The sequence below is a fragment of the Amblyomma maculatum genome, chromosome 2 (genome assembly GCF_055883805.1).
Source record: "Amblyomma maculatum isolate TAMU_Amacu chromosome 2, ASM5588380v1, whole genome shotgun sequence".
Taxonomy (NCBI): Eukaryota; Metazoa; Arthropoda; class Arachnida; order Ixodida; family Ixodidae; genus Amblyomma; species Amblyomma maculatum.
Genome location: NC_139345.1, coordinates 55500280 through 55512829, shown reverse-complemented (window position 1 = coordinate 55512829; position 12550 = coordinate 55500280). Strand labels below are relative to the sequence as shown.

At 43.3% G+C, this 12550-nt stretch overlaps 1 protein-coding gene across 18 annotated transcripts in view; it reads left to right on the top strand.

Moving 5' to 3' along the window:
• The window catches only part of LOC146198696 (alpha-1-macroglobulin-like), a 125880-nt gene that overhangs the window by 98396 nt on the left and 14934 nt on the right, over window positions 1–12550 (top strand). For 2 of the 18 annotated variants that reach the window (XM_084594180.1, XM_084594179.1), the window contains 13 exons: window positions 3773–3988; window positions 5089–5376; window positions 6589–6738; window positions 7311–7392; window positions 7967–8058; window positions 8579–8678; window positions 8933–8974; window positions 9786–9821; window positions 10038–10064; window positions 10169–10204; window positions 10371–10409; window positions 11344–11479; window positions 12094–12322. In XM_084594180.1, the coding sequence (XP_084450306.1) occupies window positions 3773–3988; window positions 5089–5376; window positions 6589–6738; window positions 7311–7392; window positions 7967–8058; window positions 8579–8678; window positions 8933–8974; window positions 9786–9821; window positions 10038–10064; window positions 10169–10204; window positions 10371–10409; window positions 11344–11479; window positions 12094–12322 (1473 nt within the window). Of the gene's footprint in view, window positions 1–3772; window positions 3989–5088; window positions 5377–6588; window positions 6739–7310; window positions 7393–7966; window positions 8059–8578; window positions 8679–8932; window positions 8975–9785; window positions 9822–10037; window positions 10065–10168; window positions 10205–10370; window positions 10410–11268; window positions 11480–12093; window positions 12323–12550 lie in introns of all 18 variants that reach the window. The other 16 variants (XM_084594183.1, XM_084594182.1, XM_084594188.1 and 13 more) reach the window with 16 other exon arrangements.

The window sequence follows — 12550 nt, the reverse complement described above, 5'->3', positions numbered from 1 at the left end:
ATATAGACGGAAGCCTAATTCAGCGCCTTCACTATGTGCTCACTATGTTACGGGCTTTGACGTGCCTTCTCGAGCCATACAGCGTGAACGGTAGGCATGCATGATGGAATTCGTATGTCTCAGCCTATTTCTTGTGGTGACAGTACACAAACATTGAGTTATTCATCATCCGCCCATACCTTCGACCATTACGCGGAAGTTGGCTTAGCTCGCCGTAATGTCCACAGCTCGCCGCCCACTGCCGGTTTCTCTCACATTACTCCTATTAATCCTACCCTTTGCCGGCGTCTGTCACCCTATGCCGCAAACGTAGTAATAACATAGCACATCCCCCCTCCTCCATCCCTCCCAGACCATACCCACCATTGGAACTCACTCCATTACCATTACAGACCAGCAGTCATCGTTCCTTTGCACCACATGCTCTGCTTACGGCAATTTCTCCATAATATCATGATACATCAACCAGAACATATTTAGTTTGTTCCCTGACCTGCCCTGTTCTTTCCCTGCCTCTTAACGTCATGTCTGTTATGCCCATTCCCATAGTTCGGTAGCTAGCGCTAAGTTTAAGGCTAGCCATTTTCGTTAGCCGCTTATTTCGCTAAATTTCGGTCTTATGGCTGATAAATGTGAAGATACACGTGTTAAATAATTTTCCCTTGAGGAATACTGCTAAACTGCTATTCATAATCGATACCCTCCACCCGATTCCTATTCTTCTATTTATTTGACTGCAAATACTTTAGGGACTATTTGCCTTAAGTAGATGTATTCTTTTACTGCTCCCTATGCTTCATGGCTTATTCCAAACCTTGTTTCTTTTCGGGACTGTTGAACATTGTGTTAGATTTCTGCATTTTAGATTCTAGACCCAACGTTCAACTTTGATTGCCTAGATGGTCTATCATACTTTGCAGTTCAGTCTCTAAGAGTCAATGTGGTAAGAAAATCGGGGGTATTCATCATCACCTCCAATCTAGTGTTTCCAGTCCAACCCTCTGAATGCCGTAAAAAAGCCCCGCATATAATACGAGGTGTAATTTCGAGATAGCGAAGACGGAAAGAAAGGTTTTTGTCCACACACAATGCGAGCGAGGAAAGATCTCCAAAAGCATCTATTTGCACTACATTTTGCGATCGCCCCGCGAGACTTACTCGCTCTGCGCTTCTGCATTCAACGCCACCCCACGAGACGCCGAATAGTGCCATGCACATTCATGTGCCGTTGCTATTTTGTTCCCTTTATTGCGCCGACATGTTTGATCACAGAATTTCACGCACAGTGGGAAGGGCAGCTCGCATTCGCCCCGGCAGTCGTGGAGCCGCACGGTTCTCCGGTTGGTGCAAACAGCTGACCGTTTCTAGCTCGGGCGCGGGACAGCAGCGCACGAGCTACCGGCTAGCACGCGCCGCAGTCGCGCCTGTTCGCGCCTTCGGTACCTGTAAACATACATACCTAAACGTATGTATTTACTATTACGCCTTTCTTGACAGCACGGCAGACTCGCGTCTTGGGAGTGTTGGTCAAGCGTTCGCGATGCAGCTGTATTGGGGGGCCAGCATGGCTGGAAACGTTCGTTAGAGACCCGCGGAAAATGTTAATGCTGCATCGACATCGTGCGAGGTGCGTTCGACCCACTTCCGGTTGCTTGTGCGTTGTGAGCACCATGGTCGCGAAGGCCGTGATGTCAGAGTGGTGAAACCGAAACCATCGAAAGAGTCAACCGACGCCACCGCTAGATAGCGCTTCCTGTAGCTGGTGATGCTGGTAGCCCTGAACGATAACAATACCGAAAAGACGACTTTCTACTGAAATTTGTTCGGATCTGCATACAATCAGAGGCGCAAATCTGAGATGGTAAAATCGAAAAAAAAAAAAAAGACAAACCACGGAGAATGGGGGGCGGGGGGGGGGGGGGGGGGGGTTATTATATGTGAGAGATCTTTCCAGTACGCGAATAGTGCTGGAGAGATCCTGCCCGCCTGACCTGTTACCCTTTCCTATTTGGAGTTTTATCACTTGCTACATCTAAGGCTGTAGTTATTGCGCAGCCACTGTATATTTTCCAGATCTTTATATATGCCTCTTCTACACCCTGCATGGGCCACTAATATCCTTCATGTCTGCTGAAGTTTTTTACCGAGCCAAATGTTTTTTTTTTTTTTGTAATCTGTATGAAGTTTGATAACCGTTATCTTCGGGGAGAGGATGTATCTTATGGTGCACAAAAATGAGTTGCACGAAAAACGTGGCAAGAAAAAATGAGTTCACAACCTGTAATATTCTGCCGACTGTAGCGGTGCAATAGTGGAGTTGCCGACTGGCGCAATGCAATATTTAGTTGATATGGGTTACGGTTCAAAATGAGTGCAGAAAGGACTAAAATTATAGTGCTTATAAAATCTTTCCATTTCTCTTCACAATAAGTTACATCGTAGAGATTGATTACTCATTAAGATCGATTTTCTTCAACGCTTATCAGCCTCATCTTTAAGCAATCAATAGATGTATGAGATGTATGCCTACTCTCCTATTGAAAATAAGTTTGCTAAACTATAGTATTAAGTAGGGATATGTCTCAATATGCCAAGCTTTTCTCAGTAGGGCTGGACTCATGTCAGAGCTAAAGAGGTAGCATTCATGGCTGGCCATATTGTCCTGCCAGCTAACATGCCGACGGCCGGCCGAAAGCTAATAAACAGACGCTTCGCGAAGAACGGAAAATAGCGCTCAGGACACAGTAGTCACTTACTCACTCAAATGCGCTAGCCACGTGAATTTATTTATATTTCGCGGTATTCCTTTCTAGACTGCAAAAAAAAAGGATACACGTGACACATTCTTTACTGCAATTAATGGAATGGAGGTTTCTGAAAGTGGTCTTCAACTTTTCAATTCACATGTATGGTCTGAAGTCAATATTTAATAGATGAGAAAAATCAACATAATTAACTAATTAAGTAAGTGCAGAAAAAAAAAAAAAAACTGCCTGTGGAGCGCAAGGCGGCTGGCAGTTGTATGGAACTGGTTTCCCTGGCCTACCTCAAATATTTTATTTTTAACCGTTGGTTCAAGTTACAAGTTAGCTGGAACATTCTGTGTATATATATATATATATATATATATATATATATATATATATATATATATATATATATATATATATATATATATATATATATATATATATATATATATATATATATGGATGCGAGAACATTTAACGTACTTGGCCGCTTAAAAATTATAGAGCGAAGGGTACGCTTCATTTAAAGAAACATTTTATTAGACTCGACGTTTCGACCAGAAGCTGGCCTTCATCAGGAGAGGCCTTCATCAGGCCTCCTGATGAAGGCCAGCTTCTTGTCGAAACGTCGAGTCTAATAAAATGTTTCTTTAAATGAAGCGTACCCTTCGCTCTCTCTCTCTCTCTCTCTCTCTCTCTCTCTCTATATATATATATATATATATATATATATATATATATATATATATATATATATATATATATATATATATATATATATATATATATATATGTATATATATATATATGTATATATATATAAGCGGCCTTTTTTCCCTTAAAATATACCATGTTTTTTCACGTTGAGTGGCCAAGTGTGTTCTTAGCTTATCTTTAGAGTCATTTACGTTTTGGCAACTCTGCTTTAAAATACTTCAAAACGTTTTCTTGGCAGGATCTGTTCAGGCCGAGTGAGAAATTATCTATAGAATTTACATTTTTCGCACTTTTCGTTCTTCCAGGCGGTGGCAATGAACTACGAAACTGTGAAGTACGACACCTACGGCGTGAAGATCAATCAGCCCAAAAGCACTCTGTACCTTCAGGCTTGGTATTCGGCCAGCAACAACTTCATCCAGATCGAGCCCTCCAAGACACCTTTGCCCTGCTCGGGCAAGCACCCCGTGCGCCTTCGCTACACGGGAGAGCCCGACTCCCAGAAGCAGTTTCACCTTCAGGTAAAAAAGGCGCAACCCACTCGGAAGGTAGTGCCGCAGTAATCCCTAATATCGCTGAAACTCCAAGTGAGAACGCCCATACATCTGACTAAGAGGCATGAACCTCGTCAATGACATATGTCCTCGTAAATACAGAGTTGCCTGGACGTTTCACCAGGTTCGGCCAGTTTTAAATTTCCTGTCAACGGCATCAACTGCGTACATTTACATGCAGCATTTATAAGCAGTTCTCTCTCGCGCATGCTCCCTAAGCTAACTTTCCGCAACACTTGTACAAAAGTGACTTTAAATAGCGCGGTCTTGACTTGACTTGTACTCCCCGCTTTCATTGAGTGTCACTTGTTTTGTCACGGAGAGCGATAGTTTGCCAACCCTGACGATTGATAATTTTGCTGATCCTAATTTTGCCGGTTTAATATAATTCCGAAATAAGGTATCCGCTACCGATCATCTTGTCAAGTTAGATCTTATTCTTATTTTTTATTTAACAGCACACATAAAATAATTTATTTACCTTTCGTGTTTTTTCGGATTATTTTGGCTACCTCAAGTACATAATAACGAGCCCTTCATGTGCTTACCATTGTAGTAAGATGAATGTGTTTTATGAATGATATTTCGAATAGAAAAGAGCGGAGGAGTAAATCATTATCCTGCTTCGCAATGCATCAAAATGTTTGTCTTGACGAATTCATAATCTAGGATTAATAAGGCCATAAAGAAAGAATGATACTTTTCTTGATACTTCGCATTTTTGTTGGGGCAAAATATATTTTCACGGCCGTATCTCAGATGCCTTGGAAAACACTAAAACGCTCACAATTTGTTCATTCTATTAACTTAGAAATACTTACCACAAATAGTTTCTGCACAATCCTGAATCTTTTTGCTCCGGTCAACACGCTTTGGTGTGCATTCATTGTGTTAAATAAATTTCGTTCCGAGTAGTCTTGCATCAATAATTCTCGGGATACAAACTTTTTCTAGATATTTTGATATCCTAGTAGTAATCTGTCATAGATCATGCATACATAGCCATGCATGACAGCTGCTGTTTCATGAGACACAGCACAACGGCCCAATTGTCACTCTTTTCGCAGGTGATAGCTCGGGGTAAAATCCTCAAGGACAAGGTTATGGACGTTGCCTTCAAGCCAGAGGAGGCGGTCACTGTTGACGAAAGCTTCCTGGTGGAGGAAGACCTGAACGAGACGCTTCCAACCAACATGGCCGAGGGCGGTGTGTCGACGGGAAGCTTCGAGTTCGAACTCGAGCCCGATTTCAGCCACGTGCCACGCGTCAAAGTGCTCGCCTTCTACGTCCGCCCCGACGGGGAGGTCATCGCTGATTCCGAGCAGTTCGAAGTGGAGAAGTGCCTCCAGAACAATGTTAGTTCGTACGATATGACTGCTCAAGAGAGCAAAAAAAAAAAGGGGGGGGGGGGGGGTAAAGTCTTGCACCATAGTGAAAGAATTTTTATTTTGATAATCGCAGTTTGTTGTACATGCTCTTTGATTGTTTTTTCTGATCATTACTCCTTCGTACAACAAAAATTACCCGAGTTAACAGGGTTTCAGCTTAAAAAGATTGGTTAGCATTTATAAACTGGTGATGCCAGTGCACATAAAAAGTCTCTAGGGGGTGGAAATTACTTCGTGCCCCAAACTACGGTACCTCTTTCGTTCATTCGCTCCCACCTTCTTCCTTTCCCCGGTGGGACTGAGTTGTCCAGCCGAAAATGTGAATGATACTAGGCCGTTTCTTGCCTAGGCACCAATTAGCCATTTACGCAGTTCTTTCCATGTCAGCACATGGTAATAACCTCAGGTTGCCGAAATTTCCAGAGCCCTTCACTATGGCATTTCCCATAGCCTGTTTCACTCTGGGACGTTAAAAAATATAAAATGAATTAAGTAAATTAGACTAAGCTGTACTTAAAGGCTTTATTTGGTTTGTTTTGGGGGAACGAAAGCGTAGTATCTGCCTCACGGCTCGGTGGATCACCTACGAAGGGGAAATACAAACGTTAGATGATTTCGCTAGGCTCTGAAAATCGTGATTAGTGTTTTTGCACTAATACCTAACCAAGCCATTTGCCTAAGTGAACCCTGTTCACCAATGATGCATTTTAACGCGTCGCAAGTTTTTTTTTTTTTTTTTCTTTTCTAAAGGAGGCTTTGATACAAACGTTCATGACGTGTGACGAAGCCAATGCAAAGTGCATGCGGTGAAGCCACTTTATAAAAATCAGGCTAGGCATTTCATTTTAATCAGGGAAATTATCCTCAGGAATTTTGGCTAAAATATTGTAATAAAAGCAAAAGGCATCTGGAGTGACAAAGTAAAAAATTTTAAAGACGCGAATGTGAAAGAGAGGAAGAAGACCCCAGAAACGACAAAGACAGAGGCAGGACAACAACGTTGACTTTGTCGCTCTATTATCTTCTTGCGTCCGTCCTGTCGTTTCTGCGGTTTTCTGACTTACGTCGTCCCGCCGACTGGCCTGCAACCACGATCTATTATGACGCAGATTTGCAGAAACGAGGGTATAGACACCTGCGCCAAGTTTTAAAGCATATTTCTTATTTATTTCTCTGCAGGTAACCATGAGATTTGGATCAGAAACTGTCCAGCCTGCTACTTCTGCTGCCATTCACGTGAACGGCTCTCCTCGGTCCTTCTGCGGTGTTGGCGTCGTAGACAAGAGTGTCCACCTGTTGAAACAGGACAACCAGCTGACGAAGGACAAAGTGAGCAATACACATCTGTTTTCAGTACTTTTAATGCTCTCACTTTATTATTTCTTTCCAGCTTGTTTCATGCTTCGTGCACCGCAATCAAAACTATATTTGATTAAGAAACTGAATTTGCTGACCATAGTGAATTGAAGTACTAAAACATTTACTTTCTTAGGAGCCCCGAGTCATTATGATTAACAAAAGTTTAAAAAGAAAGAAGCCTCTTCAAGCTAGCTAAAAACAATGAACAGAGATATTATGTTACACAGCTAAAGGGTCACTTTCGCAGATGTGCCAAGCAGTGAGCCGTTATGCTACTGCAGCACTTATCTTCAGATAAAAACTTTGGGTCGTGAGCCATTTTGATACCCTACGGTACTCACGCCGTTTTACTAAAATGAATAAAGAAGACGTATTGGTTGCTTGTCGATATCTTGACGTATAGAAAATATCGAGCGGATATTTCACACACATAGAAGCATTGCAGCTGTACAACGTTCATGACACTGTGTCGCGAATGATTCTCTCTGCTCGATATGGCTCCGCACCTGATTTCATGATGTGTCATTTTTTGTTCTCTGCAGGTTTATGACATCTTGAAGCGCCTGGACATTACCCGCTACACATGGCCGAAGCAGGCGTCGTACGATTACTGTCGCAAGCAATGTATGTGTACCTTGACGAGTCGGGTGCCACTGGTTAAAAAGCTTCAAATTTCCAGTTCCGTTCTTTCCCAATGGACAAACAAAACTAAAACTATTGCTTAAATATTGTCCGGAACAGCAGCTTGGACTTGTTCATGTTTCAATTTATGTCAAGAACGGACAGCGTAGACGGGGCACGAGAAGAGAAGACGACGCAAACAGCGCTGGCTTTCAACTACGACGAGCGCATCTTCTCTTCTCGTGAACTTGTCTATGATGTGTGCAGTTGCCATAAGATAAAATACTACGATCAGTGCTACAGACATAACTGCAGAATGCTTGCTAGTCAATGCCACTGCTAGAAATTGGTTTGGTCTGAGCACTGCACTAGAGCGTAAATCCAGTTCTCACATTGTTTTCCAAATAAATTTGCAGCGAGAACAGCACAAATGCCGTTCGCTTTCTGTACTGCGTGGGTAGACCAAAGAAGACAAAACACATAATTTATTCCTGACAGTGGTTATAATATAAATTACCATGCATGAACGGTAACATACCATGTGTCATCATATTTTTTTTCTGATTCTCGTGTCCAGTGGCAAAGAACCCGCAGCAGTTCAAGCGCAACATCTGGAACGGACCTAGGTCTTCGAACGTTGAATACGTCGATTCCATCACTGCCTTTGACGTAAGTTAGAGAATTTCATTGCTTGTGACATGTTCCCAAGCAGCTTGCCAAAGATGTTGTTATAGCTCGATGCAAGGTTTCTGATTCTTTTTTACTGAGTACTTTGCTTCTAAAGCTTGTCTCATACTCGCCTTTGTTTATGGCCCTGCTGCTTTGGCTCAGTGCTTAGGAGGCTCCGTTGCTAAACCCAAAGACGCGGAATCAACCCGGGAGACGCGGCGGCCGCTTTTCGATTGAGGCGAAAAGCAAGGCGCCCATGTATTGTGCGCTGTCAGTGCACGTTGAACAAACCCGGGTGGTTGAAATTTCCAGGGGCCTTCGACTACGGCGTCTTTCATAGTATGAGTCAATTTGGGGCCTAAGGCATGTTTGCCCTTATCCTACTCCTATAAACTTAGCATAACCTTTCTTTTCGCGTTTTTGTTTATGAAGTGTCATTTCGAGCATTATTACTGTCTGTTATTTATTCGTATCTACGGCCTAATCCTACAACATTTTACTACTTTTTATTTCATTTCAGGAATCCGGCGTTGTAGTCATGTCAGACCTTACTCTTGAAACCAGGCCGTGCAGGAAGAACATCTACGACAGACCACCCTACGCTCTCGCGGCGCCAGCGAGTACGTCCCTTTTCATTTGCTCGCTTAATGATGTTAGCGCCCTCATTTTTGTACCTCGGGAGCCGCATGCTATGCAACAGGTTCAATCTGCCTACCACCCCTCCTCCCCCCCTTTTTTTAGATTTTAGCCGCCTAACAGCATTTTGATCTTACAGTCATTAACAAAGGTGGTGGTGTTCTTTTTCTTTTCTCTGTTTCTGTCGACGTCTTCTCCTAATCCCTTCCACATCGTTTCCTGGTGTTGGCTCATTTAGTGCGGGTATCCTACCATACCTACGAAGCTGCCCCTTTTGCTGGTTAGTAACTCATCGTTTCTTTTTGTTTTTCTTGTTTGTCCTTATCCTACTTTTTACTTGAGAAAAAGGCCTTCAAAACCAACGGGAGTGCAGTTTACTAACATTGGCGAGTACTTTGCGTACGATGTGACGATAACACTAGACACTTGTTCGTTTTCAAGCTCCATGTTGCTTTAGAAGGTCTTTGATCCAATGTCTATTCCTTTCGTCTTGTTTCCTCTTCTTTCGTCTACTTTTGCCAGCTGTCTTTAAAGTTTGCTAGCAGATCCTGTTGCCTGATTTCTTTTCCTCACTAGCCAATATTCATCAGCTTTTTATCAGCAGCTGAACCACTATCTTTCCGCCTTGAAATACTTGTAAAAAATTTCCTTATCACCTGAGTGCTCATCATGCAATAATTACATGCCTTAACTCTCAGGGAAAGATCCTGCTAGTGATCGCCCGGGATTACTGAAAAAACTCCTGCGAATATGTGTTGCCGGTGCAGCTAATGCATATATTTCTCTTCCTTGGCTCCTAGCACATAAAAAACCCTTATCTGCAACTCGATCAAATAAAAACAACAGACAATTTTTAACCTCTAAAGCTGGTTTCAAACTAATTCAATTGCTCATTGTGAAATTCGCGCTTGTTAACTCAACAGAACACGTCTTGTCTCTATGTCTGCTTATCAAATAATATTATTGACCTGCAAGACTTTCCCTTTTTTATACTGAGGGTTAAACAAACTTCAGCTGGCATTACTGTTCAATGATGGCTTTTCTCAACCTTATTCTTTTTTTTTTTTTCTTTTGTGATGCCGTACGCGTAGGGTCTTTGCTGCGGAGTCGTGGACCTGTTTTTCGAGGTGAAATCTATGCCTTCACCCCCGCAAAAACGCTAAAAAGATGCTAGCCACAGCTTAGCTTTCTTTGCTTTGTAGTAAGACCAGCTGCCTAAAGCCTTGGCCTAACATGCATTCAGTAGAGCGAACCAAAAGAATGAAAACCACAGTTACCCTGTAAAATGTTTGTCATTTATTTATTTTTGTTTCGATTGATGACTAACCCCGGAAAATCTATAGGGGAAACTGCGAACAATAATTCCATAGGTAAGCACTCGCATTTCGCTCATGCAGAAACAATCGCTACTTTAGAGTAAACTGACTATTACAGAATATCTTCCTTCCGTTTTTGCGCTTTTAACACCAAGCAGCACGGCCAAAAAGTCGTCCCCGGCCAACAGCAACAGGTGAAAGCTTCGACTTTAAAGTAGTTAGTACTGGTGATGGTGGTGGGAGGACTGTTTGCCTGATGAAATGTTTACAGATAAGTTAATATAGTTGAAAGCCTAGGAGGACAAACCAAACTTCCTTTCTGTTTTTGCTTTTTTTTTCGGCCCTGCGAACATCTTCTAGTCACGACAACAGCCGCCCCATTCAGAGCTACACATAAAGGTGAATGGTCACACGAATTGTCGTTAGTGACGTGATTGCCTGCTGTTTGCAATGGCTGGCCTTGCCTAACATTGTCTCGCGGGGATTTTGAGAATCGACCATGAAGGTCATCTCTCAGCACGCTCGCGCACTTCATCCTGCAGATGCGGTGATTCGCCTTGGTCTCGCCATCTTTCCTGTCCTCGAGCTTTCTCCTGTCCTGAGGTGGTCGGTTCTACAGGCCCCGGCTCCCGCTAACACCCAACATTAGAGCTCGTACACGAATGTAGTGTGCCGCAGGATGCACGGGCTCATTCGGTGAGGTGTGTAGAGCAGCTGATTTAACCTGAAAAACAGTGCAGTAGGAGCCAGGCTTAACACAGAATACATTACGCCCCACTATAGCAAAAACATTTGCAATGAACAACTCATATTCTAATAAAGAATGCTACCTTTGTATCGATCACTAAACTTGTTTCTGTTAAAACAGTTTTCTTTTCTGAACCTTGAGCGATTTCTTTACGCAAAATATGCCACATCGAATCTAAAGTTTTGTTTTGTCCATTATACGTGTGCTCAAGGGAAAGGATCGAAGATCAGTCGGGTACTGATGCACATTGGAGCAATTACTAAATAAAAAAAAAAAAAAAACTTGTATGAGCTGTGGTGTATGCCACGGCTGATGAAAGCCAAAATTGTCAGGCCGTTCCAGAACATTCAATTCACTTTAACGACACACCTCTCCAAGTGCACGTTCGTGCATCTTGCGGCCGATGGCTGGCTGTGCTGACCTGTCTGTTTTTGTTTTTTCCCCTCCGTTTCTTCTGTTCTCTTCTACTCTCTTCCTCGGGAACTGCGCGCACTCTTGCCTGTTGCGTAGTTCCTCTAGCGAGGCCGCTCGCACTGGCGGGACCTCCGCCTCCAGCTGGAGTGGCCTTTTCCAACCGAATTGTAGGTGGCTTGCCCGGCGCGCCCGTCGCCCTCGACTCTGTGGCGCAGAGTGCACCGTCGGTCAACATTCCGGCCAAGTCGGCCGTCGAAGTGCGCACCTACTTTCCAGAGACCTGGCTTTGGGACCTGAAGGAGCTTGAGTAAGTGTCGTTTCGGGGCCGTTAAACCAAACACCTTACAATTTCTGCGACTGCGTTTTACGTACACGCTCTGCGGGACTTATCTCTCATCGTATGTAATGATGTTAGGGTCGAATTCTACCAAGATCCGTCAGTTGATCAATACTCTTTAGAAAGAATACTGCACTTCATTAGTACTAGAAGGATCGTTCAGAAAGCAAGGCGGAAGAATTGATGATATGCGTGCAACGAAAAATTATTTGTGGCAGCATTGTGCATCGCTAAACAGCTCAGACTACGTTTAATTCAAGGTTAATTTACTTCCGCGTACGGAGAGATATGTGTCAAGGGTTATTTAATTTCGTGCGCTTAGGCAATAAGGTGGGTCTTGTAGACCAACGTAACCTGCTCAGGAAGAACAAGGCAGATTTATTTCCTATGCTTTAAAACAATTATTCGTAACCTTCTGTATATATGTGATATTAGATTCTCGTAGAAAATGTCATGGTTCCTCCAATCAGCTGGGTATTGGCCAAATGCTTAGGTTTTTGTCAAGCCAGTTCAAGGCTTTTCGGATGCACCCCTAACATTCTTGATGTTAAATAAAGATATTTGCATTTGCATTTGTTTTCCAGTGAGCATGGTGAGCTGAACTTCAAGGAGAAGATTCCGCACACGATCACCGAGTGGGTGGGAAGTACTGTGTGCATCAACTCAGAGGATGGAATCGGCGTCTCGGACCCTGCAAAGATCAAGGCCTTCCAGCCTTTCTTTGCCTCGTTCAACCTGCCTTACTCTGTGGTCCGCGGAGAGCTGGTGCCAGTCAAGGTGTCCGTCTTCAACTACCTCGAAAAGTGCCTGCCGGTGAGCGCTTCTTACATCCCTTCGTGTTCTCTCTATAACTGCTGGCTCTTTGTCGACTTTGGAGAGACTGGTGGCTGTGATTGGGTTGGCGCACTACTGCACAGCAACTAGCATTCATGTTCCTTGCTGCTAGCCCGTAACAAGGACAAGAAAAAAAAAAACAATTGTGTGATTTCTCAAGGCTGCCATGGCCAAACCTCAACCACCATCGAATACTCTAATGTACTT